This window comes from Pongo abelii, chromosome 10, assembly GCF_028885655.2.
Source record: "Pongo abelii isolate AG06213 chromosome 10, NHGRI_mPonAbe1-v2.0_pri, whole genome shotgun sequence".
Classification (NCBI taxonomy): Eukaryota; Metazoa; Chordata; class Mammalia; order Primates; family Hominidae; genus Pongo; species Pongo abelii.
This window is the reverse complement of record NC_071995.2, coordinates 1677402-1701300: the sequence shown is the minus strand read 5'-3', so window position 1 is coordinate 1701300 and position 23899 is coordinate 1677402. Positions and strand designations below refer to the sequence as shown.

The window sequence follows — 23899 nt, the reverse complement described above, 5'->3', positions numbered from 1 at the left end:
GGGAGATGGGACACACAGAACCCTCTAGCTGAAATGAATCTCCAGAGAATGTCTGGTTTTCTCCCTGGCTCTAGACTCTACTAAATTCTAAAAACATCTAAATGCTCTTATTTTCTTAAACTTTTCTGGGGAATGAAATCTATCCTCTCAGTTACCTGTCCCAGCAACAAATAGCCACTCTGTTTAGAAATCCATGCTGTAAGGCCGGGCGCGGTGGCTCACACCTGTAGTCCCAGCACTTTGGGAGGTCGAGGCGGGCGGATCACCTGAGGTCAGGAGTTCGAGACCAGCCTGGCCAACATGGCAAAAACCCATCTCTACTGAAAATACAAAAATTAGCCAGGCGTGGTGGCATGTGCCTGTAGTCCCAGCTACTAGGGAGGCCGAGGCAGGAGAATCGCTTGAGCCCGGGAGGTGGAGGTTGCAGTGAGCCGAGATCTCACCATTGCACTCCAGCCTGGGCAATGAGCAAGACTGTGTCTCAAAAAAAAAAAAAAGAAAGAAAGAAAGCTATGCTGTATTTCTACCTTTGGTCTTTTCTGTTACAAAAAAGAAAAAAAGTTTGTTTAGCAGAGAAAGTGTTTTTGACTACTTTGTTGGAAAAAAGCAATAAGGGGCTTAGAAAACAGAGAACTAGCCTGTGGTTACTGGGTCAGTTCACAACACTCCACAGCAGAACTGAAATAATAACGAATGCAAGAATGGGATCATATACATTTTCCAGAGCACTGGAAACTAAACTTTCCAAAGCTTCTATGGCAGCTAAACTTTGCAAAAACCCTGAGCTGGCACGGGGAACTGAGGAGCAAATAAAGCCTGGAAGCCTGACCCTTCTTCCTCAGAGGCTTTTGAACAATTTGACAGCAGAGCCAGCGCTACAATTCTGGTTTCTTGACCCTAGGATTAAAAAAACCACATCTCTGACCTGGCACCTGGCATGGTGGTTTATGCCTGTAATCCCAGGACTTTGGGCTGCCAAGGCAGGAAGATTGCTTGAGCCCAGGAGTTTGAGGCCAGCCTAGGCAACACAGTGAGACCCCAGTCTCTACAAAAAATTAAAAAAAAAAAAAAATAGCTGGTCATGGTAGCGCACACTGGTGGTCTGAGCTACTTGGGAGGCTGAGGCAGGAGGAATACTTGAGTCCAGGAATTCAAGACCAGCCTGGGCAATAGAGTGAGACCCTGTCTCTACAAAAAAATGAACAAAATTATCTGGGCGTGCTGGCGTGCACCTGTAGTCCTAGCTATTGAGGAGGCTGAGATGGGAGGATCTCTTGAGCCCAAGAGGTCAAATCTCCAGTGAACTATGATTGAGCTACTGCACTCCAGCCTGGGTGACAGAGTGAGACTCTGTCTGAAAATAAATAAATAAATAAATAAAGCAAGCCAAATTTCTCTGCCCATCAAAGAGTCAAATTGACTTTACAGATTAACACAGTTTTCACTTGGGTGAGTTCTTAATTCAGCATGCAGCCCAAGTTCCCAAGTTCAGGACTGCTGAAGACAGCCCCTGGGGACTTTCTCAAGAGAGAACGAGAAGCTCCAGCTGGATTCTGGGCCAGTGCTAGGGCAGAGCCAGCAGCATGTGTGCAACTGTGTGGTTGCTGGCTTTTCCCTGCTCGGGCCTGCATGGGGAGCCGGCGACATTCAGAGGCTTCGTTTGAGATATGATCTTTCAGGTCTGTCCAGATTTGTGAGCTGCGTGATCTTGTACGGTCTGATTGCGAGGCTGTTTGGATGCACATAGTCTCTTGTGCACCTCTCCAAAGCTGCAGAACCAGGTCACAGATGCAGACCAAGCTTAGGGCTTGGGTTTGCCTCACAAAATATTCCCTTCCTCATCTGATCACCTAATGCTGGTCCAGCTGACCACACTGGAGGTTAGAAACAGATCCAGGAAATTAAGACCACACATTTTATCATGTGGGAGGATTTAAGGATGGACTCTGATTTTAGTCTTTTGCAAGATGCTAATCCAGGATAGTTTACCATTCCTCCATTCCTTCCTTTTCCCAGGTCCAATCTTTTTTTTTTTTTTTTTTTTTTTTTAAGAAATAGAGTCTCAGGCCAAGTGCGGTGGCTCACGCCTGTAATCCCAGCACTTTGGGAGGCCAAGGTGGGCTGATCACGAGGTCAGGAGTTTGAGACCAGCCTGGCCAATATGGTGAAACCCCATCTCTACTAAAAACACAAAAAAATTAGCTGGGTGTGGTGGCGCGTGTCTGTAATCCCAGATACTCGGGAGGCTGAGGCAGGAGAATTGCTTGAACCCAGAAGGCAGATGTTGCAGTGAGCCAAGATCGCACCACTGCCAATGGAGAGAGACTCTGTCTCAAAAAAAAAAAAAAAAAAAGAAAAAAGAAATGGAGTCTCACTATGTTGTCCAGGCTGGAGTGCAGAATGCAGTAGCTATTCACAGGCATGATCGTTATCACACCACACCCCCAAACTCCTGGGCTCAAGCAATCCTCTCTCTCACCTCAGCCTCCAGAGTAGCTGGGACTACAAGTATGTGCCACCACACTCACTCCAGATCCAATGTTGAGTGGGTAGATACTGATGCTTTACTCTGAATCCCCATCCTTAGACCTCTAACAGCCTGAGGCCCTGGCTACATTTCCTCTAAACCCAGCTCTGTCTGCAAATGGCCATGTCACTGCATGGAAAGCTTGGTGTAGTCAAATGTAATCACATATCAACAATCCCCTATTATAGCTGCTAAGCAGAATCACCCAAGGCATCTTTTTAAAACACAGAGTCAATTCCAGACCCCACCCCAAATTGACTCAATCAGAATCTCAAGGCCTGGGCCCTAGGAATCTGATGTTTTTTCAATAGAGACAAGGTCTTACTATGTCGCCCAGGCTGGCCTCAAACCCCTGAACTCAAGTGATTCTCCTGCCTCAGCCTCCCAAAGTGCTAGAATTCCAGTGTGAGCTAGAATTCCAGGCTGGCAGACTCTGAATTTTTAAATCTCCCCAGATGATTTGAATTTAGCCAGATGAAGGGATGGAACCAGTGCCCAGGATGCATGAGCTTCCTCCTTACCAACACCAGAAAAAGGGGAAAAAACCCACCTCCGTCCCCATTGCCACACATTAGGTAGCACTTGAGACTCCTCAGACTGAGGTAGCCAGGTGCAGCCCAAGCTCTGCTCCACACCCAGTCACCCTCCCTCTCCCATAACATATGAACACCTCCTCCCCTCACCTGGGCTCATTTTTCTCTGAGCAGGTAGAGACTGTGGGGCCATGAGGAGTCCCAAGAGCTGCTCATTCCGCCTCTCTCATCTAAGACCCTCATCTCTCCACTCCCCTGCTCTGAACCCAGAAGCCCCAGGCAGGAGCTGAGTCACATAGAGGCAGGAGCCGCTGTTCCTTCTCTTGCCCCCTCAGTGGGTACACTAGGAAGCGAGCACTGCATTCTCCTATGGACTCCCAATACCTGCTTCTGCTTCCTACCTTCTGTCCCAGCAGAGCCTCTCGTAGAGTCCCCTGCTCCATCCAGCACGACATGCAGTTTCTGTGCTGTGACTGGCGGGACTGCATCGCCAGCATGTCACAGTGCCAGGGCCACACTGAGTTTAGGGATGGAGCCTTTGAGTAGCTGAAAACATATCACTTAATTCAAAAATATTTAAGGTTGTCTCCTTGTGATAGGAATTATGCATTTGTGATGGAGTTGAGTCCTGGCACAGAGATCAAGAGGCTGGAAGAGCAGATTGGAAAAGGGAGTTCAGAAGCTTAGTCCATGGCCCCATCCGCTCAAGATCAGACAGGTTTGGAGTTCTTCTGAATTTTAATCTTCACTCTTATTCAAAACCATTGACTCCTAACGCCTGGGAAAGCCAGTGGAGAGAGGGTTTCCCTTTGAGTAAATTCGAGGGAGGCATGTGGTAGAGAATGCCCATAGCTGTCTTGTAAAATGAAGCCCCCAGGCACCACCTCTAAATTTCCTACCGAATGTGACTTACCCATCTAGTTCCATTGTCCAAGGCACCAGTTTTCTCTTTGCTTCAATATGTACATCAATATACTATCTTCAACTTTTGCAGCATTTTCTGTGCTGTTTAGCCCTGTATGCTTTATCTGTTTCCTTTTTTTTTTTTTTTTTTTTGAGACAGGGTCTCACTGTAACCCAGGCTGGAGTGCAGTGGCACGATGATGTCTCACTGTAGCCTTGAACTCCTGGGCTCAGCAATCCTCCCACCTCACCCTCCCCAGTAGCTGGGACTACAGGTATGTGCCACCATGCCTAGATTTTTTTTTTTTTTTAATACAGGGTCTCACTGTTACCCAGGCTGGAGGAATGCAGTGACATGATCACGGCTCACTGCAGCCTCGACCTCTTGTGCTCAGGTGATCCTCCCACTTTTGCCTCCTGAGTAGCTGGGACTACAGGCAGGCACCACCATGCCCAGATAATTTTTTGTGGTGTTTTTTTTTTATAGAGACAGGGTCTCGCCATGTTGCCCAGTCTGGTCTCGAACTCCTAGACTCATGCAATCCATCTACTTCAGCCTCCCAAAGGGCTGGGATTACAGGCATAAGCCACTGCATTCAGCATTTTTTTTTTTTTTTTTTTTTGCAGAGACAGGGTCTCACTATGTTGCTCAGGCTGGTTCAAACTCCTGGTCTCAAGTGATCCCCCTGCCTCAGGCCCCCCAAAATCTTGGGATTGCAGGCATGAGCCACCACACCTGGCCTGTTTACTTTAGATTTGGGATCCCCAAGTTCCCCTTGCCATATGCCCCTACCAAATGAAATCTCCCTAGTCACTCTTCTCATTCAGAATTCACGGTGGAAAGATGAGGAAGATTGTTGTACACTCCCTGAGACTTAGAAGGAAATGGGCACTTGTTATTTTAGCTGACTAGATTCCTTACCCAGAAATCCACTTAAATTCCTTACCCAGAAATCCACCTGAAAGAGGTCTGGAGTCAGCATGAATTACTAGCTGTGTGAGGTGAAGGATGCCGCTTCACCGCTCTGAGTGTTAGCTTTCCCATCTGAAACACAGGGATAATATTGGCTACACTGCAGAGGTCCTGAGAGGATTACATGTAATATATGTAAAGCAGCTGGTACACAGTAGTACTCCATAAATGGTAGCTATAATTATTACTCACCTCCTTCATCATAACCTTCAAGCACGAAAAGTACTGTGGATGTCTTGAGGGTCCAGCCGAGCAGGACAAGGCATTCCTTTGATGTTTGCTTTCCTAACTGCATTGCCCTCCTCACTCGATGTTTTAAAAATAAGTAAAATAAGACTGACCTAATTCTTCCCACATTTATCCAAATGAAAAATCTAGAACTCAGCTTTGCTGCTGTCCAGATTCTGTTTTCTGCCATCAATCCGCAAGGATTCACCACCCAACTTTTTTTACATTTACAATTTTTTGTTTTTGAGACGGAGCCTTGCTCTGTCGCCCAGGCTGGAGTGCAGTGGCATGGTCTCGACTCACCACAACCTGTGCTTCCCAGTTCAAGCGATTCTCCTGCCTCAGCCTGCTCAGTAGCTGGGATTACGGGGGTGCAGGCTACCACACCCTGCTAATTTTTTTGTATTTTTAGTAGAGAGAGGGGTTCACCTTGTTGGCCAGGCTGGTCTCGAACTCCTGACCTCAAGTGATTCCCCCACCCCCCCACGCCCTGCCTCAGCCTCCCAAAGTGCTGGGATTACAGGTGTGAGCCACCGTGCCCAGCCAAAAAAAAAAAAAAATTTTTTTTTTGAACCAAGGTGCGAGCCGGAGCTATTCGGCTAGAACTGAGAAGATAGCGACACTGTGTGGTCACACGCAGAACTGCAGCCCAGTCTGGAGTGGGTTCCGGGCTGATCATCTGCTCTGACCTTAAGGCTGTGTTCTCTGTCAGATGAGACGTTAGGTCCATTGAAAAGTTTACTTGCATGTGAGAAAATAAAATGAGGAAGGAAACATAGCACCTAAAAAGTGTGAGTGTAATTATTTCCTATTTTACAAATGTGTCCTGCCTGTCATAGCATTCAAGGTCTATATGGCTTTTGCTGTCAAAACAAAAAAGACAAAAGAAGGCCAGCCACAGGGCGTCAGTCAGTTTTCTTTCTTTCTTTCTTTTTTTTTTTGAGACAGAGTTTCGCTCTATTTGCCCAGGCTGCTGGAGGTGCAATGGTGCCATCTCCACTCACTGCTACCTCCGCCTCCCGGGTTCAAGCGATTCTCCTGCCTCAACCTCTCGAGTAGCTGAGATTACAGGCACCCACCACCACGCCCGCCTAATTTTTGTATTTTTAGAAGAGACAGGGTTTCACCATGTTGGCCAGTCTGGTCTCGAACTCCTGACCTCAGGTGATCCACCCGCCTCGGCCTCCCAAAGTGCTGGGGCGTGAGCCACCACACCTGGCTATAACTCAGTTTTCAAATGCCTGCTGGGTGCCCCCAAGAGCTGTGGAAGATTTACAGAAACATCCTGGCAACCCTTATCCCTCTCAGGTCTTCCTTTTTGGCATACTCAGGCCTTGAAGAATGAGGAAAATGTATGAAGGAGGCAATTGATACTGTAGAGTGATCCTGTCAGAGGGAAAATATCTTTAAATCATCCGCAGGAATGACTGGCCTTCAAATACAGCTCAGTATTGAAAAATGAATGCACCTGTAGGGCGGAATGCCAGCCAGGGGCTGTCACTGTCTCTAGTCTATTCTCTGCTTCTTAGCAACTCGGCTCCCTGAACCCTGCAAGGTAGACGAATGGGTGTGTGTCCCATCCTGGGTTAGTCAGAGAACAGAAGCCTTCCTCTTCACACTAGTGGGCTCAGGTTTTTCCTTATTTTAGACAATCCTCAGGACTTGTTCCATAATTATGCATTTTCACAGATAGAAGACTCCTCAGTAAAGATATCATGAGAATTTCCAGAGTAAATACTTAGGGGTCTCATTCACACCAACCAGATTATGTGTTCTCTAGATCTAACCATCCGCCGAGAAATCTATGAGAACGTGAGCAGCTCCTCTCACCTTGATGAGTTCTTCAGCCCCTCCACTCATTGAATTGAACTGCTGCAAAGTCATGCAATGGTGGACAGAGCCCTGACCAGAAGCCCCTCCTGGGAATCTGGGACAAGGACCAGGAGAGATTCAGAGTCCCTTCCTGGGGCTGGAACTGTGAGAGAGAGAGAGAGAGACCTCAGAGGAGAGAAGAGGAAGGGAGAGGGATCCAGAGGTGTCCAGGTCAGCTCCTGAAGACCCTGGCGTCTTTGAGACTCTTGGGACCCTCATGTCATACTCCTTCTTCGTAATCTGACTCAAATTGGTTTCTATTACTTGCAATTTTGATAGAACAAATGATATGATGGACCAGGCAGTTAATCACATTATGCCTCAGTTTCCTCGTCTGTTCATGAAGAAACATCATTCATTCATTCACTCAGCAAATATCTATTGAGTGCTTTCTTTGTGCTAGGCACTGTTGTGGGTGATGGCAGACATAGCAGGGAACAAAAGAGGTATCAAAACTTCCTTTATGAAATGTAACTGCTGCTAAGGTCTCTGGAAATAAATATACAAAAAACATAACTTTCAAATCAGGGACCAGCCGAAGAGCTGGCTGACCCAACAGGCAGAGCACCAATATGGGATGGGGCCAGGGTCACTTAAAACAGTACTCACTCCCTTTGGCTTTACAGTAAGATTGGATCAAAAGGGTTCACCTTTTCTATAGTGTCTGTTCTTTCACGTCTTTCCTTGGGTCCCTGCTGAAGTCCCCTCCTGATATTCTGCTGAAAGCCTCCCCACCACCTTGTTTCCACACCGGCAAACCCTCTCTTGCCCCGAGTGATTTGAGTCTGTTTCTTTCTCTCTCTTTCTTCTCTCTGTCAATACTGCAGTTTCCTTCTGGGTTTGGTTGTGAGCAGCTTTCAGTCTATTTTCAGTTCTCCTGTGGAGCAGCAGATAATACACATACACCTGTAATTCTTAAAATCTCATTTGAACCATCCCTCCTCCCACCCAGTTGTTTATCAAAATGGCTTAGAAGGCCTAAATTAACTGATTCGGCTCTGTCTTCTGCTGCTGCCTCTGGTAGGGCTGCAAATGAGCAGCGTGAAGACGGCCTGCAGCAAAAGCGGGAGGAAGCAAGGACTGGAGAATCTATGTGAGAAATGCCCAAACTCTGCAACAAGCTAGAAAATTAACTGTGGATGGCTTCAGTCTTCCACACTGCCTGACGTCTGATCCTCACTGCTGGGCCCAAATCTTCTTACTTCAGAGAAAAATGGGCAAGCTCCCACACTTCTTATGTAAAACCAAAATTAAAGCACCCACCCTTTACTTACTGTTTTAGTATAAACACAATGCAGAGATTCTTACATAATAAAGAACTAACAGTAACACTTAGCAACCATGGCTCACAGCCCTTCTCAGCTCCCCAACATTCCTTCTAGAGATATGAAGCCTGTCATCACCAGCCAGGCAGAGGACAAACATTTCCAATAAAGATAGACAACCCAGGCTCTGCAACTTCTCAGCCAGAAGTGTTGAGTTGTTTTTGATTTTTTACATACTGTATGCCTCTGGTGCCTCTCCACCTCCACCCCCAAATTAATGAAAAATACTCATTTCCAGACGCACACACACACACACACACACACACACACACACACACACTGAGGTTCTCCCAAAATCCATGTGCCCGGTGTCCGTGGTGTCTGGCAATGGAGCAGAGTGTTTCAGATGGAAACACTATTTTCCACACTCTCAGGGTGGTGTGGCTCTCTGCCAAGGAATAGGCTTGTCCGATAAACTACTGCATCTGTAAGAGCTCTGTCTCATGGAGGACATCTTGCTAGTTCCTAAAACTCCAGGGGATGACGGAGCTTAAATAAGATACTAATGATTAAAGAGAGGAGGCGGGGCAGAATTTCCAAGGCAATAGCCAATCTGAGGTTTCAATACAAAGAGCAAGTTTTGTTTCTCACCTCAAAGGATGGGGAGTGGGAGAGAACAAAATGGGCTCTCCAAGTAAGGACTTTGAATCCAAGTTCTGGAGACTTTGTCCACGATGCTTGGATGAATGCAAGCCTGCCCTAACCTCAACCATACCTGTGACTGCCTTCCTATCCTCCCATCCTCTAGCTGTCCATCTGTCTTTTTATTAAATGGAGGCAGTCAGGCATACCTTTCTCTTAATTTTTGAAGATAAGGCAAAGACATATAGCTAAGAACATATCGCCTTATGACAGACATTCAGGAATTACATCAGTAGGTCTCTACCCATCCTAGGCAGAGGAGGGAGGGGAACATCTCAGGGCAAATCGGTTCTGCTCTGTACCAGAAAGCTCTTTCCAACGCATCAGCAAGGTTCCCTGGGATGGCTGGGACTGCTTGGTCGAGGCATTACACCAATGCAATGATCTGGTGAGACTACATGTTGATTATAACACATTTCAGGTACTAGGGAACCCTGCCAGGGGCTGCAAAGAGCACTGGGCTGGGAATCAGGACCAGGCTTCCTGCCTCCCGGCAGGTCTTAGCTCTCCATATCTGCAAGTCCAGTGTAGTCTTTGAGCTAACAGCATCGGATCCCTTCAGGTCCCAGGCTCTGCCCCAGACCAGCTGAATATGAATTCCTGGTGTTGGGGACCCAGGACTCTGCGTTTTTACAAGCACACTAAGGTGTGGGACCTGCTTAGGATCTGGAGGTTCTTATCTGGAGCCCCAGAAGCTTAAGCTGTGATTGCCATGTTCCCTTCCTGCTCCAACATTCTGTGATTCTGAGCAGAAGCTCACTTGCTTTTCTCAGGTTGGTTTCCACATTCTCCAGCCACATTCCTACAGCGTTACTGGTCACTTCACAGACAGCTGTCAATCCACCAGGATTCAACAAGCAAGTGACAAGTAACTATACCCGTATGCCAACCTACTTAGAAAAATAGGTCAGCGGATGCAACAGCCACACTGGTATTGGAACACAACTTGCTCCCACGTCAGAAAGAAAACTGATTTACTCTACCACTTGCCATGACTCTGCAGGAAAACCTTACTCTGATAAGGATTATCCATCTCCCTCCCTGAATACAGAAGTGACTTCTGGGGATTGTGGACAATCATTCTCAGCTAATTTCTGGGGGCTTCTAAGAACAGGTTAGATTTCAGCTCTTAAACAGTTTGAGCACCTGATACAAAGTAATTCCCCAAACCTCTAGAACTGATGTGGGGATGAACAGTAATGTTAGCCAGTGTTTCAAAACCCTATTACCATGGTTCATCTGTGCATCTGGATAGTTATGGTTAAAGGTGGTTACGATGGTTAAATGTCAATGAATGAAGACAAGGACATGGTTTTCATCTTTTGTAGACAAATTAACTTCAACCATTTTTTTTTTTTCGAGACAGGGTCTCACTCTGTTGCCCAGGCTGGAGTGCAGTGGCATGATCTTGGCTCACTGCAACTTCCGTCTCTCAGGTTCAAACAATTCTCCTGCCTCAGCCCCCGAGTAGCTGGGATTACAAGTATGCACCACCATGCCTAGCTAATTTTTGTATTTTTAGTAGAGATGGGGTTTTGCCATGTAGGCAAAGCTGGCTTGAACTCCTGACCTCCAGCAATCCACCCACCTCAGCCTCCCAAAGTGCTGAGATTACAGGCGTGAGCCACCCTGCCTGGCCATAACTTCAATCATTTTCTTTCATGAAAATGAAATGTCACCTTGAAAGTATCAACCAAAGGAATCTGGGTAACAGTGTGAGTTAGCTACAGGTAAAATAACTCTAGGTCTGAGGTTCTTGGTTGGGTCAGAACATTCTCCTTCAGGTACTAAAGAGACAGGTAGTATGTATGGCATAAATGCCCTCAGGCAGAATCTCTTTTAAGCAGTTTTGCAATATCATTTGCTCATTATAACCCAAATTAACACATTATTTCTCCAGAAATAAAGTTTTCTAGAATAAAACTGATGTCTTTCTGTAGTTATCGGCTCACCGGCATGCTGGTCACTCTACAGCAGCCTGGCTCCGTGTCTCCCTCAATCACTCCTTCCTCCCTTTTTAGGATAATAACATCTCCCTTCCTAGATCCCCAAGCTCAGCCTTACCCTCCTGGCCCCAAATACTGGAGTCCAAAACTGCAGACAGCAACACAGAGGAGATAGCAAAAGGGCATCCCCATTACCCGTGCTTTACCAGGGACCCAGGGAACAAGCCAGGGTTCACTTGGTAGGCTATCAAATGGGGGGAAGGGAAAGTGGGAGGTAAATATGAGGTTTCCACTTAAATTTCTGAATTCCCTTGTTCATAGTAGTAATATTAATGGCTACCACTTCCTGAATGTTTAACTGTGCTAGCTCTTGGGGTGAATGCCTAAATGCATCACCTTATTTAATTCTCAAAACATTCTTCTGTCCCTCTCCCTAATCACCAAACTATATAGTCTAAGGAGTCTCAATTTCCTTACCCTCATCCACACTGCAGAGTTCTAAAGACCAAATAAAAAATAAAAGGAGACTCATGAAAGATCAGCGTGGGTCCAAATAAGGAAAGGGAGCAAAACCTCCATGAAGGGCATTTAATGTCAGAGAGAAACCGTACACCTGGGGCAGAGACGAGGAGCACGCCGGGCCCGCCAGCCTGACCCGTTGCAGCGTCCTGTGGTTTGTGAGGCCTCCCTCGGTGGAGGAGTGACAGCAGCAGCTCAAGCTTCCCCTCCCTGGGGGCGGGGAAGACAGTATAACGTCCACGCAGCCTGGTCATGCACCCTGGCTTCTGCAGCCCAGGTGCAAACATTCAGTTCAGGGCTTTCCTGACAGGTCAGGTCAAACGGCCCCCTTTCCTCTTCAGGTAGGAGCTAGTGAACTGTGGAGGATGAAGAATTCTCGCTGGAAAGGCAGGCCCGAAGTCCGGGAGGTGCAGATCTCCCTGCGGTCACTGGGCCAGAGATGGCCTTGGACTTCTCCTCATTTTAGGGAAGGAGCCGTTCCTGTAAACTGTAGATGCTGCACATATGCACGTGAATGAAAGAGTAGGAGAGCACCAGGCCTCTTAGGGAACCAATCTTCGTTCTGGGCAAGAACCTGAAGACATCGAGGTTGAAGCTGAGTTCCCGCCACCTTCATAGGGCCTCTTGGTCTAGTGGCCAGCGTCACAGCCAGTCATCCAACCAACAAAGACTCCAGACTTCCAGACAAGATCATCTCCTCCATCCAACCACAGCCTCCCTCCTCCAGGCCACGGTGGACAGACAGTAAATATTTCCAAGTCCCTACATCCTGAGAGTCCTCGCCAGAGGGAGAGAAAAAGCCCCGTCTCCCACCCACCAAGAGGAGAGAACCAGCAAAGTCCACTCCTCAAAGATCTCCAGCGTCTCTTAAATAAGCTTTTCCTTTCCATTTTCATCTTTTCATTATTTAGCATCCGTCCATTTATTTATACAAATATAAAATAGATTTATATAGATTTATATAATATAGACCTTTGTGAGGCAGAGTGCAGGAGGGCCGTGAGCAGACCCTCCGGGCTATTTACAGATGTACTGGTCCACGATCTCCGTGCACTTCTTACACTTGACGAAGCAGCACCAGTGGAACTTGCAGTGGCAGCGCTCCACCTGCACGCTCTTGAACTGGTTGTAGCCGCGCCCGCAGCACATGAGCTCACAGCCATCCATGCCCTCCGAGGTCTTGTTGCAGAGGCGGCCCTGCGTGCCCAGGGAGCCCGTGCTCTCGTTGCGCAGGCAGTAGTCGGGGCTGGGGTCCACGTAGACCAGGTCCTCCGGGGTGGGCTGGGTGAAGCGGCTGTTGACCAGCTCCAGCCGGCCCTTGCGGGTGACGCGCATGGCGGCCGCACTGTCGTACTTCTCCTTCAGCCGGTCCCCGACCTTGCGGAACTCGGCCAGCTGCAGCCAGCAGGTCTTGAGGCTGCAGGACCCCGAGACGCCGTGGCATTTGCAGGCTACGTCTGCCATCTTATACACAGCCTAGGGGAAGAGAAAGAAGGGAGTAAGAAGGAGGATCCCGGCGGAAGAGGCCCAGAGGTGGCTGGGGTAGCCGCAGGCCTAGTACACAGGAGGGGCTGGTAGAGTAGGGGATAGATAGCTTTTCAAATGCATGCAAATGCTCGGTTGCTCAGGGGGAAAACATAAAAGGGGCACCACAGAAAAGAACCCTGGGGCGGCAAGGTAACTCGTTCCCATCAGCCGGGAGGATGGGAGGATGGCACCAGGCACTTTCACTTTCTACTCTATTGGTTTCTCATTCCTCGAAACCTGCTACAATCGATGCATCCTTTTCACAGTTGGAAAACAAAGATATCTCCATCTTGATCAAAGCCTTAAACAGATAAATAATAACCAACAAAATACAGCCAGGCACTGTGGCTGGTGCCTGTAGTCCCAGCTACTGGGGAGGTTGAGGAAGGAGGATCACTTGAGCCCAGGAATTTGAGGATGCAGCAAGCTATGCTTGTGCCACTGCATTCCAGCCTGGGCAACAGGGCAAGACTCCATCTCTAGAAACAAAGCAAAACAAAACAAAACAACAAAATGTGTCCAGCTTTTGCGTAATAGGAGCACAAGTCAGAAAAAAGAATCCAATTGTATCACAGGCCTATCACAGAAATCACTGGCATAGCCATGGTTAGCCCAAAACTCTCCCTGATCCTGTCAAATACCCTGAGAATTAAATGGCCCCTTTCCCCATGTTACCATGTAGTCACTAACTCCATAGAGTCATCAGGAGTCTTGCCATACGCCATCCATTTGTAAGCAAGACCACTTTCTTCCTCCCTAGCAGCCCCCAGACACCCCCTTGGGAGAGGCGGAGTAACACAGTGAAGCAACGTGTAAGGGATCTGCAAGCAGCTGGGCCTGCCTGCAGGAGCAGTTCGTCTAAAACAAGTCTACCCCAGAAGTCACAGAACCACCACAACGTGGAGTAGATTTGAACTTGAGTTATCCCAAACCAAAATGTAAAAGCAAGAGCAGACCAGAAAGCTGCTTACAAAGTGCTTTTCAACGGGCAGCCTGCTGACGCACCATGGCAACCAACCTGGCAGCAGGCCCAGACGTGCAGATGGCGGGATGAAAACGCAAGCCGGCTGCAGAGCATTTTCTTATGCACGGCTATTGTCACCAACTGAGTCAGGACTCATTTTTCAAGGGTTTCTCTTAGATTTCTTTTCAAGAGCCCCCAGATTGTGTCTTTATTCAGAGCTAAGCAGAGACCACTGCAGGTGCAAGAGACAGCACAGCCATCATCAGTGCGTGTGACTGTTGGCAAAAGTCTTCCTGAGTTTTTCCTGGTACGGAATTATTCCCGCTATTTTATGGTGGAGAAACTGAAGCTCTAGAGAGGCTCACTAACCTCCAAGGCCACCCAGAAAGGACTCAGAATAACAAGCACTTATCCACTCCAATCTCGGGGCTTAAAGTTGGCTTAGAGCAGAGGAGGAAGGAAGGCTCTTCCCAAGGTTAAAGGCACCAGCACTTAGCCGGGCAGCTCCAGGTCTAAGACATAAAGGAACTGACACCCCATCCTGACAGACACTTCAAAGATGGGACCTGCAATTACCCTTCCGTCCCAAATGCCCTGGGTCTGAGCTGCAGCCTGACATTCCTCTGGAAATGGTCCTTGGTTTAGAGAAGGATGACAGGCGTCTGGCACTGCTGAGAGGAGGAAACATTAAGGGTTGGAAACTGTGCACCTTGCCGCTTAGCAACTCGGAGCACAGATAAGCATCTCCTGCAGGGGCAAACACTCAGACAGAGCTGGGGAAGGAGAGTCGGAGCAAGACTCGGCAGGGCAAGGACCAGAATTTTAGGAAAACAAATCCGAGAGGAAGTGCACCAGCTTAAACACCCCCTCCATCCTTCCCCGAATTCAAAGACATTGTAGAGATAGGAATATCTGCAATATATATATATATTTTTTTGAGACAGAGTTTCGCTCTTGTTGCCCAGGCTGGAGGGCAATGGCGTGATCTCAGCTCACCGCAACCTCCGCCTCCCAGGTTCAAGCGATTCTCCTGCCTCAGCCTCCCTAGTAGCTGGGATTACAGGCATGCACCACCACGCCTGGCTAATTTTGTATTTTTAGTAGAGACAGGGTTTCTCCATGTTGAGGCTGGTCTCGAACTCCTGACCTCAGGTGATCCGCCCGCCTCGGCCTCCCGAAGTGCTGGGATTACAGGCGTGAGCCACTGCGCCTGGCCCAAATATCTGCAATTTTTTTCATGTTTTACTATTGATTATATATATATATAAACTCCTTTTGTAGATTTATATATATATACACATATGTGTATATATCTATGTGTGTATATATACATATATACACACACATATATACACATGTATATATGTGTGTATATACGTGTATATATATATACGTATACATATATATGTGTGTGTATATATATACACATATATATACACACACACATATATATAAGCTCCTTTTGTAGGCGACAGGGGGAAATGCCTATTTTCAGCCCAAACTGCTAATTCAAAAAGAAAAAAAAAGCTTTAAAAAATGTTTTAGTTCTACGATCTGTCCCTGGAAAAGCGCCCTCTCAGCTCCTCTTCCGCGTCTATCTAATGGTGTGCTGAGCCTGGTGACAGACAGGAATGTTACAGGATTAGGCACCAGCCTTTTATCTGGAAAATGCTTAGAAATCCTTGAGTGGCAAAACAACATCAGCCACTGGTGTTGCCGCCACTGTCTAAGAAGGAGCTACTAGGTGCTCTTGCAGGCCAAGAGAAACTTCTGGCAAAGTAGCCTAAGATTTACTCTGTGTCAAGACATCAGATCCTGGATAATCTTTTTTTCTTTTTAATCTGGTTCTAAAATACTTGTCTATTTTCCATCCCAGCCATCACTCAGCCCTTGCTGGAGAACTTTGTGTGCAGGTGTGAGGAGGCAAGCAGTGAATACCTCCGGCCTCAGATGGTAACTGATGGCTGAGGCCTGTTCCTTGGAGAGAGGATAAAAAATAAAGAGGGCCAGGAATTCCCAACCTGAAGCAGGCAGAGGCAAAGGGAGAGATAAGGAGTTAAGGAAGAGGAGAGGTATGGGGCCTGAAGGAAGGGGCTAAGTGGGTAGACAGACAGGGAAGGTGTGCAAGCCAGGAACAAGCCTGATGGGAAGGAAGGCTGCCAGATAAGAGCCCGGACAAGACAACAAACAATTAAGGGCAATAAAGTGAGACAGACTCAGCAGCAGGGGAAAGGGGAAGAGTGGGTGTCACCTGCCTGATCACAGGCACGTGCGGACACCACAGCGCAGCTCAGCAGAGCCACAAGCAGCCTCCGTGAATCTGACCTCTCCCGAGGAGGCAACACGGAACTCCTCTGTGCATATCCATTTGCCCCACCCACATACAGCACACGGAGGGTTGAAGCAAAGGGGCAGAGAGGGCAATCCCTGCCCACAGGAACCTACCACCAACCTACAAGGCCAAGGTAGACAGAGTAAGGAATACCTGAGAAGAGCAAGAATGCCTGACTGAAGATCAGGCAGGAGAAAAACTACTAACAATGGGGACTGGAGAGGGCAGTGTTTCAACTAAGATCTCAAAAACTGGACCGACTTTGGGCAGTCAGGAGATAAAGTGCGGATCTTAACCCCTTCACCGACATCTCTACTCCTCAGGCTCAGACACCCAAAGACGTGGGCAAATGGACTGGGAGACAGCCAGGACGCCTGAGAGACCGGGTGGCTCCACACACGCCCTGAGCAGAAGTCATCTGAGACGGCTCCAGTCTCTCTGCCCTGGGTTAGCCTATCATAATCACAGATCAGCAATTACCAGAACTCCTAACATCACCACAGACTGACACCACCTTACACACACTCTTTTCTGGGAAACAAAAGTAGCCTCTGGATAGGAGAGGTGTAAGGAAGACCCTGGGCATATAACCCACTCTGGTCGCTACGTGATGTCCCATGGCTGATGATGCTATGCACATAGGTGCACCACATTCCATCTGGCCAATACTACAACATCCCCATTCAGACAAAAGACACTTCCTATTCCATTTCTTTGATATGTGCTCCAATATATGAGTTCACATTTTTTTTCTTTTATTTTTTCTTTTTTTTTTTTTGTCTGAGACAGAGTCTCGCTCTGTTGCCCAGGCTGGAGTGCAATGGCAGGATCTTGGCTCACTGCAACCTCCGGCTCAAGCAATTCTCCTGCCTCAGCCTCCCAAGTAGCTGGGATTACAAGCGTGTGCCACCATGTCTGGCTAACTTTTTGTATTTTTACTAGAGATGGGGTTTCACCATGTTGGCCAGCCTGGTCTTGAACTCGTGACCTCAGGTGATCCACCCACCTCAGCCTCCCAAAGTGTTGGGATTACAGGCATGAGCCACCGTGCCCAGCCTCTCATGAGTTCACATTTTAAGATTTTGCTATGTAAAGACATTTTGAGGCTTATATTCATATCCTGTTACTGAATCACCAGGGTGCCACCATTAAACTTCTAAGAAATTGCCATTCTCATTTTTTTTTTTTTGAGACGGAGTCTTGCTCTGTCGCCCAGGCTGGAGTGCAATGGCGTGATCTAGGCTCACTGCAGCCTCCGCCTCCCAGGTTCAAGCTATTCTCTTGCCTCAGCCTCCCAAATAGCTGGGATTATAGGTGCCTGCCACCAAGCCCAGCTAATTTTTTGTATTTTTAGTAGAGACAGGGTTTCACCATGTTGGTCAGGCTGGTCTCGAACTCCTGGCCTCAAGTGATCCACTTGCCTTGGCCTCCCAAAGTGCTGGGATTACAGGCGTGAGCCACTGCTCCCAGCCACGATTCTCATTTTTGAGTGAGTTCATCTTTGTTACAATACCTCACCTGGGAACCAGAGCCAGCTGGCTTGACATTGACCCGAGTGGGGACAACACTCCAAGAAAGAAGTCCGTGCTGTTTCCTGAGAGCTCTTTTTCCAGGAGAAAGAGCCTCTCACCAACCAGTGCTCAGACCTCAGACCTTTCTCAGGGGAAACCCGGGTGGACACCCATGTTGCCCTCGGTCCCTGTCAACACTGGCTATGCAGAAGCAGCAAAAGGCATACCTTCCTGAGGGGCAGGCCCTCCAGTCTCGTGTGGCAGAGGCAGCCATGATGGGGGACAGCAAAGAAAAGAGGAGGCTGGATGTGTGCTCAGAGCGGGGGTTTTCAGGAACAAGGTGCAGGCAGAGGGTTCACGCTTTCCAGCACGCCACCTAGGGGCGTGCTCTGCACGTACAATGAACCCAGCTCCCCTCAAACCTGCATTGTTATTTCTACTGAAACTGAGGCTTAAAAGACAGTCACATCTTACATGAGACTGGGGAGGCTGTTTCCTTGAGCCTTAAACAGATGGCTGTCTTCTCACACTTCCACTTAGGTCTAAAATCTCCTAGCACAGAAGTGTGTTTGTCATTAGTACTTGAATGTGTTTTTGACTGGGTTTCTGGATACGTATGATAACAGTTCTTAAAAGTCGACTCTAGTTTTACCATAGCCTTTAACAGAGCATAAACCCTAGATGAGGTCTAATGGCCTAAACATCCCATCGCATTGTCTATTCAAGTTGCAAAGGAGGGGTGGCCAAGACAAGAGCGCTGCTCTAATCCTTACGTCTGGAATTCTGATCCAAACGTTGCACCTAAGTCCTCTAGGAACTGTGAAATAATAAAGTAAGTAAAAAAAAAAAAAAAAAAAAAAGAAAGAAAGAAAGAAAAAGAAAAAGCACATATGCCCATTGGAAAGTGGGGCATTTTGAAAAGGATTTGTTCAATAATGTGGACATCTAAATTTGCAATTGTAGGGAAGAATCTTCACGGTCAGACTAACCCGTTTCCTCGATGGCCAGGCCACAGCTGGTGGCACAGCCCGGGAACAGCCCCGTAGGTCTGCAGTGCTGGGGAGGCCGGGGGGGCCCAGCTTACCCTGCGACCGGCCTCGTTGTTTTGCAGGTTCATCAGCACCCGGCCCTGTTCCTCCGATCCTTTGGCAAAGTTCTTCTCTCGCTCCCGGGCATCCACGAACTCCTTGGCGAAGCGGTAGCCGTACTCCACATTGTCCCCACAGCCACCCCACAGCCAGTCCCGGGGCAGGTCCTTGGGCCGCGCCGTCCGGCTGCAGCCGCAGGTGGAGAGCTCGCCCTCGCGGCAGGCCCGGCTGATGGCGTTCACCACGCCTGCGGCGCTCACTGCATAGGTGAAGGCGGTCTCTCGGCTACCTGCAAAACGAGGCAGGGGCAGTAAGGGGGGTGCACTCTCCCCTCCCGGAGACCTGTCCTTGCCGCGTCTCCCCCGACTGACCTGCACACCACAGCCTCTGCTGACACTCCTGGGGCAGGGGGCTGACACTCCTGGGGCAGGGGGCTGACACTCCTGGGGCAGGGGGCTCAGGAGGAGCGCTTTTCGCTTCCCCTAGCTCTAATGGTTGAAAACATCTCTTTATAATGGGCTGAAATCCCCTCGGTTTTACTTCCGCCTCTTGGCCCTAGCTCGGCCCTACGAAACCACCCAGAATAAAACAAGTCCAAAGTCCCTGGCCGGGCGCGGTGGCTCACGCCTGTAATCCCAGCCCTTTGGGAGGCCGAAGCAGGTGGATCACGAGGTCAGGACTTCAAGACCCGCCTGGCCAAGATGGTGAAACCCTCGTCTCAGCTAAAAATACAAAAAATTAGCCAGGCGTGGTGGCGGGTGCCTGTAATCCCAGCTACTTGGGAGGCTGAGGCAGAGAATTGCTTGAACCCAGGAGGCGGAGGTTGCAGTGAGCTGAGACCGCGCCACTGCACTCCAGCCTGGGCGACAGAGTGAGACTCCGTCTCAAAAAAAGAAAAAAAAAAAAAACGCAAGTCCCTCCGGTCCTGGCCTGCACTAATATCCACTGCAGAAGAGCCTGTGTGACCTGCAGATTCCTAGGAGGGAGACCTCAGTGGAGGGGAGAATAGGCATTCAGAAACACACAGAACATGGGAGTCGAACAGAATGCGGCTAAGGAAGAAATCATGGGATCAAGAGTAGGACGTTGTATCCTAGCACAAATGTCTCCCTCACAGATGCCATTTCTCACGCTCTACGAGCTGCACATCTGTCTGTCTGTACTGCTGCCATTATCTAGCTAGACAGTGGCACAGGCCAGGAGTCAAAAATGAACTAGAATTACAGTGTCTAGAAAAATCCAAGCTGTCTTCCTCTCTCTTCCACAGGATCCCCACTGCCACCTAACTCAGAAGAACTGGGAACCACATCTACAGCACCTACAATTCCAGACACTCATCACGGTCCCTCTAAATACCCAGATCATTTTCCAGCAGAAAATCCCAACTATGTTCCCCTTTACTGCTGTGGCGAACCACCTAAACATTCATATAATGTATGCTCTATTTCAGTAAAATGTCTGTTTCAGAATACTCAGCTATCAGGGACATGCAAGCCCAAATCACATCCACTACGATGGCTATCATCAAAAAGACAGCCAATAACAAGTTGGTGAGAATATGGAAAAACCGGTAAGTGATGCAGCTGCTTTGGAAAACAGTCAGGCAGTCTAAGGCTAACAGTCACAAGGTTAAACGTAGAGCTCCCATATGACACAGCAATTCCACTCCTAAGAACACAGGCAAAGCTCCTCGTTTTACTGAGCTCAGCTTTCTTGTGCTGTGCAGGTGTTGTGTTTTTTGTTTGTTTGTTTGTTTGTTTTTGAGACAGAGTCTCGCTCTGTCGCCCAGGCTGGAGTGCAGTGGCATAATCTCGGCTCACCGCAAGCTCCGCCTCACGGGTTCACGCCATTCTCCTGTCTCAGCCTCCCGTATCTGGGATTACAAGCGCACGCCACTGCGCCCGGCTAATTTTTTGTATTTTTAGTAGAGACGGGGTTTCCCCGTGTTAGCCAGGATGGTCTCGATCTCCTGACCTCGTGATCCGCCCGCCTGGGCCTCCCAAAGTGCTGGGATTACAGGCGTGAGCCACCGCGCCCGGCCGGTGTTGCGTTTCTTACAAATTGAAGGTTTGTGACAATCCTGCTACAAATCTATCAGTGCTACTTTTCCAATAGCATGTACTTACTGTGTTTCTGTGTCAGCATTTTTTAGCAATAAAATATTTTTAATTAAGGGGTGTACCTTTTTTTAAGATGTAATGTTATTACACACTTAAGACTATAGAATAGTGTAAACATAACTTTTATATGCAATGGAAATCCAAAAAATTCATGCAATTCACTTTATTGCATATTCACTTTATTGCAGTATGGTGGAACCAAATCTGCAAACCCGCAATATCTCGGAAGTATGCCTTTATACCCAAGAGAAATGAAAACACAAAAACTGACATAGGAACGCTTCTTGCAGCATTATTCATAACAGGCAAAAATTGGAAACAACCAAACTATCCATCAGTGGGTAAATGGGTAATCAAAATGTGGTATTATCCATGCAATGGAATATTATTCAGTCATAAAAAGTGACTAGGCGTGGTGTCTCACACCTGTAATCCCAGCAATTTGAGGCTGAGACAGGAGGATCACTTGAAGCCAGGAGTTTCAGAACAGCTTGGCAACATAGCAGTACCCTATCTCTACAAAAATATTAAAAAAGAAAAAATTAAGCTGGGCATGGAGGCTCATGCCTGTAATCCCAGCACTTTGGGAGCCCAAGGAGCATGGATCACCTGAGGTCAGGAGTTCGAGACCAGCCTGGCCAACATGGTGAAACCCTGTCTGTACTAAAAATATAAAAACTAGCCAGGCGGGTACCTGTAATCCCAGCTACTCGGGAGGCTGAGACAGAAGAATCATTTGACCCCAGGAGGCAGAGATTGCAGTGAGCCGAGATCACACCATTGCATTCCAGCCTGAGCAACAAGAGTAAAACTCCATCTCAAAAAAAAAAAAAAAAAAAAAAAAAAAATAGCTGGGCATGGTAGCATGTGCCTGTAGTCCCAGCTACTCAGGAGGCTGAGGTGGAAGAATTGCTTAAGCCCAGGAGTTGGAGGCTGCAGTGAGCTATGATTACACCACTGCACTCCAGCCTGGGCAACAGAATGAGACCCTGTCTCAAAAAAAAAAAAAAAAACAAACAAAAACAAACAAACAAAAAAACACATGAACCTTTAAATCATTGTGCTAAGTAAAAGGAGCCAATCACCAAAGGCCATGTATTATATAATCCCATTTTATAAGAAATGCCCAGGATAGGCAAATCTATGGAGATAGAAAGAATAGTGGTTGCCTAGGGTTGGGGGTTGGGGTATGCAGAGTGACAGTTAGCGGGTATGCAGTTTCTCTATGGAGTGGTGAAAATGTTATGGAATTAGTGGTGATGGTTGCACAAGCTTGTGAATATGCTAAAAGCCACTGAATTTTACACTTTAAAATGGTGAATTTCATGGTATGTGAGTTATATACCTCAATAAAGCTGTTATAAGAAATAACAAATGATACTTATAGGGACTTAGATATGGAGAGAAGGGAGTGATTCTTAGCAGGAAACAGATTCAATCCTGATCTCAGAGATTAAACTAGGCAGAATCCCACAGTCTTGTCTTGGAAGGTAGAAAGGGAAGCAGTCTGAAATCAATCAATAGGTCTAGAGAAATCTCCCCCTTGGCCCTACTTCTTGATTATCTGGGCATGACACAGTGAAGTTTACAAACAGACCATGCTGAGTGAGTCCGTTTTTCTCTATTAAGCAGCGGCTGGCTTCCGGTCAGTTGTGAAATAGGAATAGCCCAAGAAAAACCGAAATGATGGCAGGAAGTTACACTCGTGATTCAGCCGATAGGACCTGGTCTACGGGGCTCAGAATGTGACAAGGAGCACTGGGGATGGTAAGATGGCCAAAGAGCCTCTCAGGGAGGAGGGTCTGGGCCCCACTTTGAGGAATTCATCTCCTTAAAATGCAGCCTGAACCACCTGACATGGCATCCTGGAACAGAGGGAGCCTCCCAAGCTTCAGCCCCGAGCTATCCTCCATATCCACCCGAAGCTTTCCCTCTACAGAGTTCCTCAGACAAGTGGGCTGGGTTTTCAAGGCAATCCATTCCATCTTTTTAAAATGACTCTAATCACCAGAATGCTCCTTGTATTAAGCTGAAATATGCCTCCTTATGATTCCTGCCGGCTGCAGTTGCACTGTGCCATAATCCCTTTCCCATTTGACAGCTCTTCAGTGTTTGAAAACAACTATTAAGCCTTTTACGTTTTCACTTTTCCAAGCTACATATGTCTGATTTATTTCTATCATTCTTTAGCAAACATACTTTTCAGAGTTGAATCAGCCCTCTCAGAATTGCCTTCTAAAATCACGTACCTGCAGCTGAACTAACACACCAGACAATCTGTACTCTGACGGTTCTAACCTATCATGACTGTTTGGGATCCTGATTTGTCCTCCGGTGCGCTGCCTGCCTCTTTCAGTCGGGTCTTCATCAGAAGCTGAGTGTGGGCAGCTCTGTCTTCACGGGGCAGCCTTTGGGCCCTTGGGTAAGCCTGCTAAGTGCCATCTACTGTTGCTGCCTTCAGCAAGAAAGAGATAATTCGGGGCTTCAGAATGGATATGCAACGTGTGGGTTTACCTACATATGCAACAGTTCAGAGTTGAATCTCTAACCATCTCAAGAATAAACGGCTAAAAAAAAGCAGCCATGAGCTACTAGAGGGACATGCCTCTTTTCCCTACAGGAGAGAGCAGAACAATTTCATGTCCTCTCTGTTCCATATCAGCCCAAGGTGCCTCCAGGCTCCCTAGGCAGAAGCCGGGCAACAGGCCGAGGCTCCTCCGAGCTGCTCTGCCGCCCTCTGGTGACCGACTTTTGCAGCGGCTTCAAAGAAGAAAGGAAGCCTTAGACAGTCATTCTCAAGATAGGGAGAGGGAGGACTCACCAGGAGCTACTCTGGGCTCAGGGGGGAGGAAGGGAGGACAGCCTCCTAGGTAGCATGAGCCTTCAGTG

At 47.9% G+C, this 23899-nt stretch overlaps 1 protein-coding gene across 9 annotated transcripts in view; it reads right to left on the bottom strand.

Moving 5' to 3' along the window:
- Positions 1 to 11523: 11523 nt before the first annotated feature.
- The window catches only part of WNT5B (Wnt family member 5B), a 121076-nt gene continuing 108700 nt past the window's right edge, over positions 11524 to 23899 (bottom strand). For all 9 annotated transcript variants that reach the window (XM_054526526.2, XM_024256300.3, XM_054526527.2 and 6 more), the window contains 2 exon segments: positions 18887 to 19179; positions 11524 to 12944 (listed from right to left, as the gene is read on the bottom strand). In XM_054526526.2, coding sequence (XP_054382501.1) covers positions 12486 to 12944; positions 18887 to 19179 — 752 coding nt within the window. In that variant the 3' untranslated portion in view covers positions 11524 to 12485.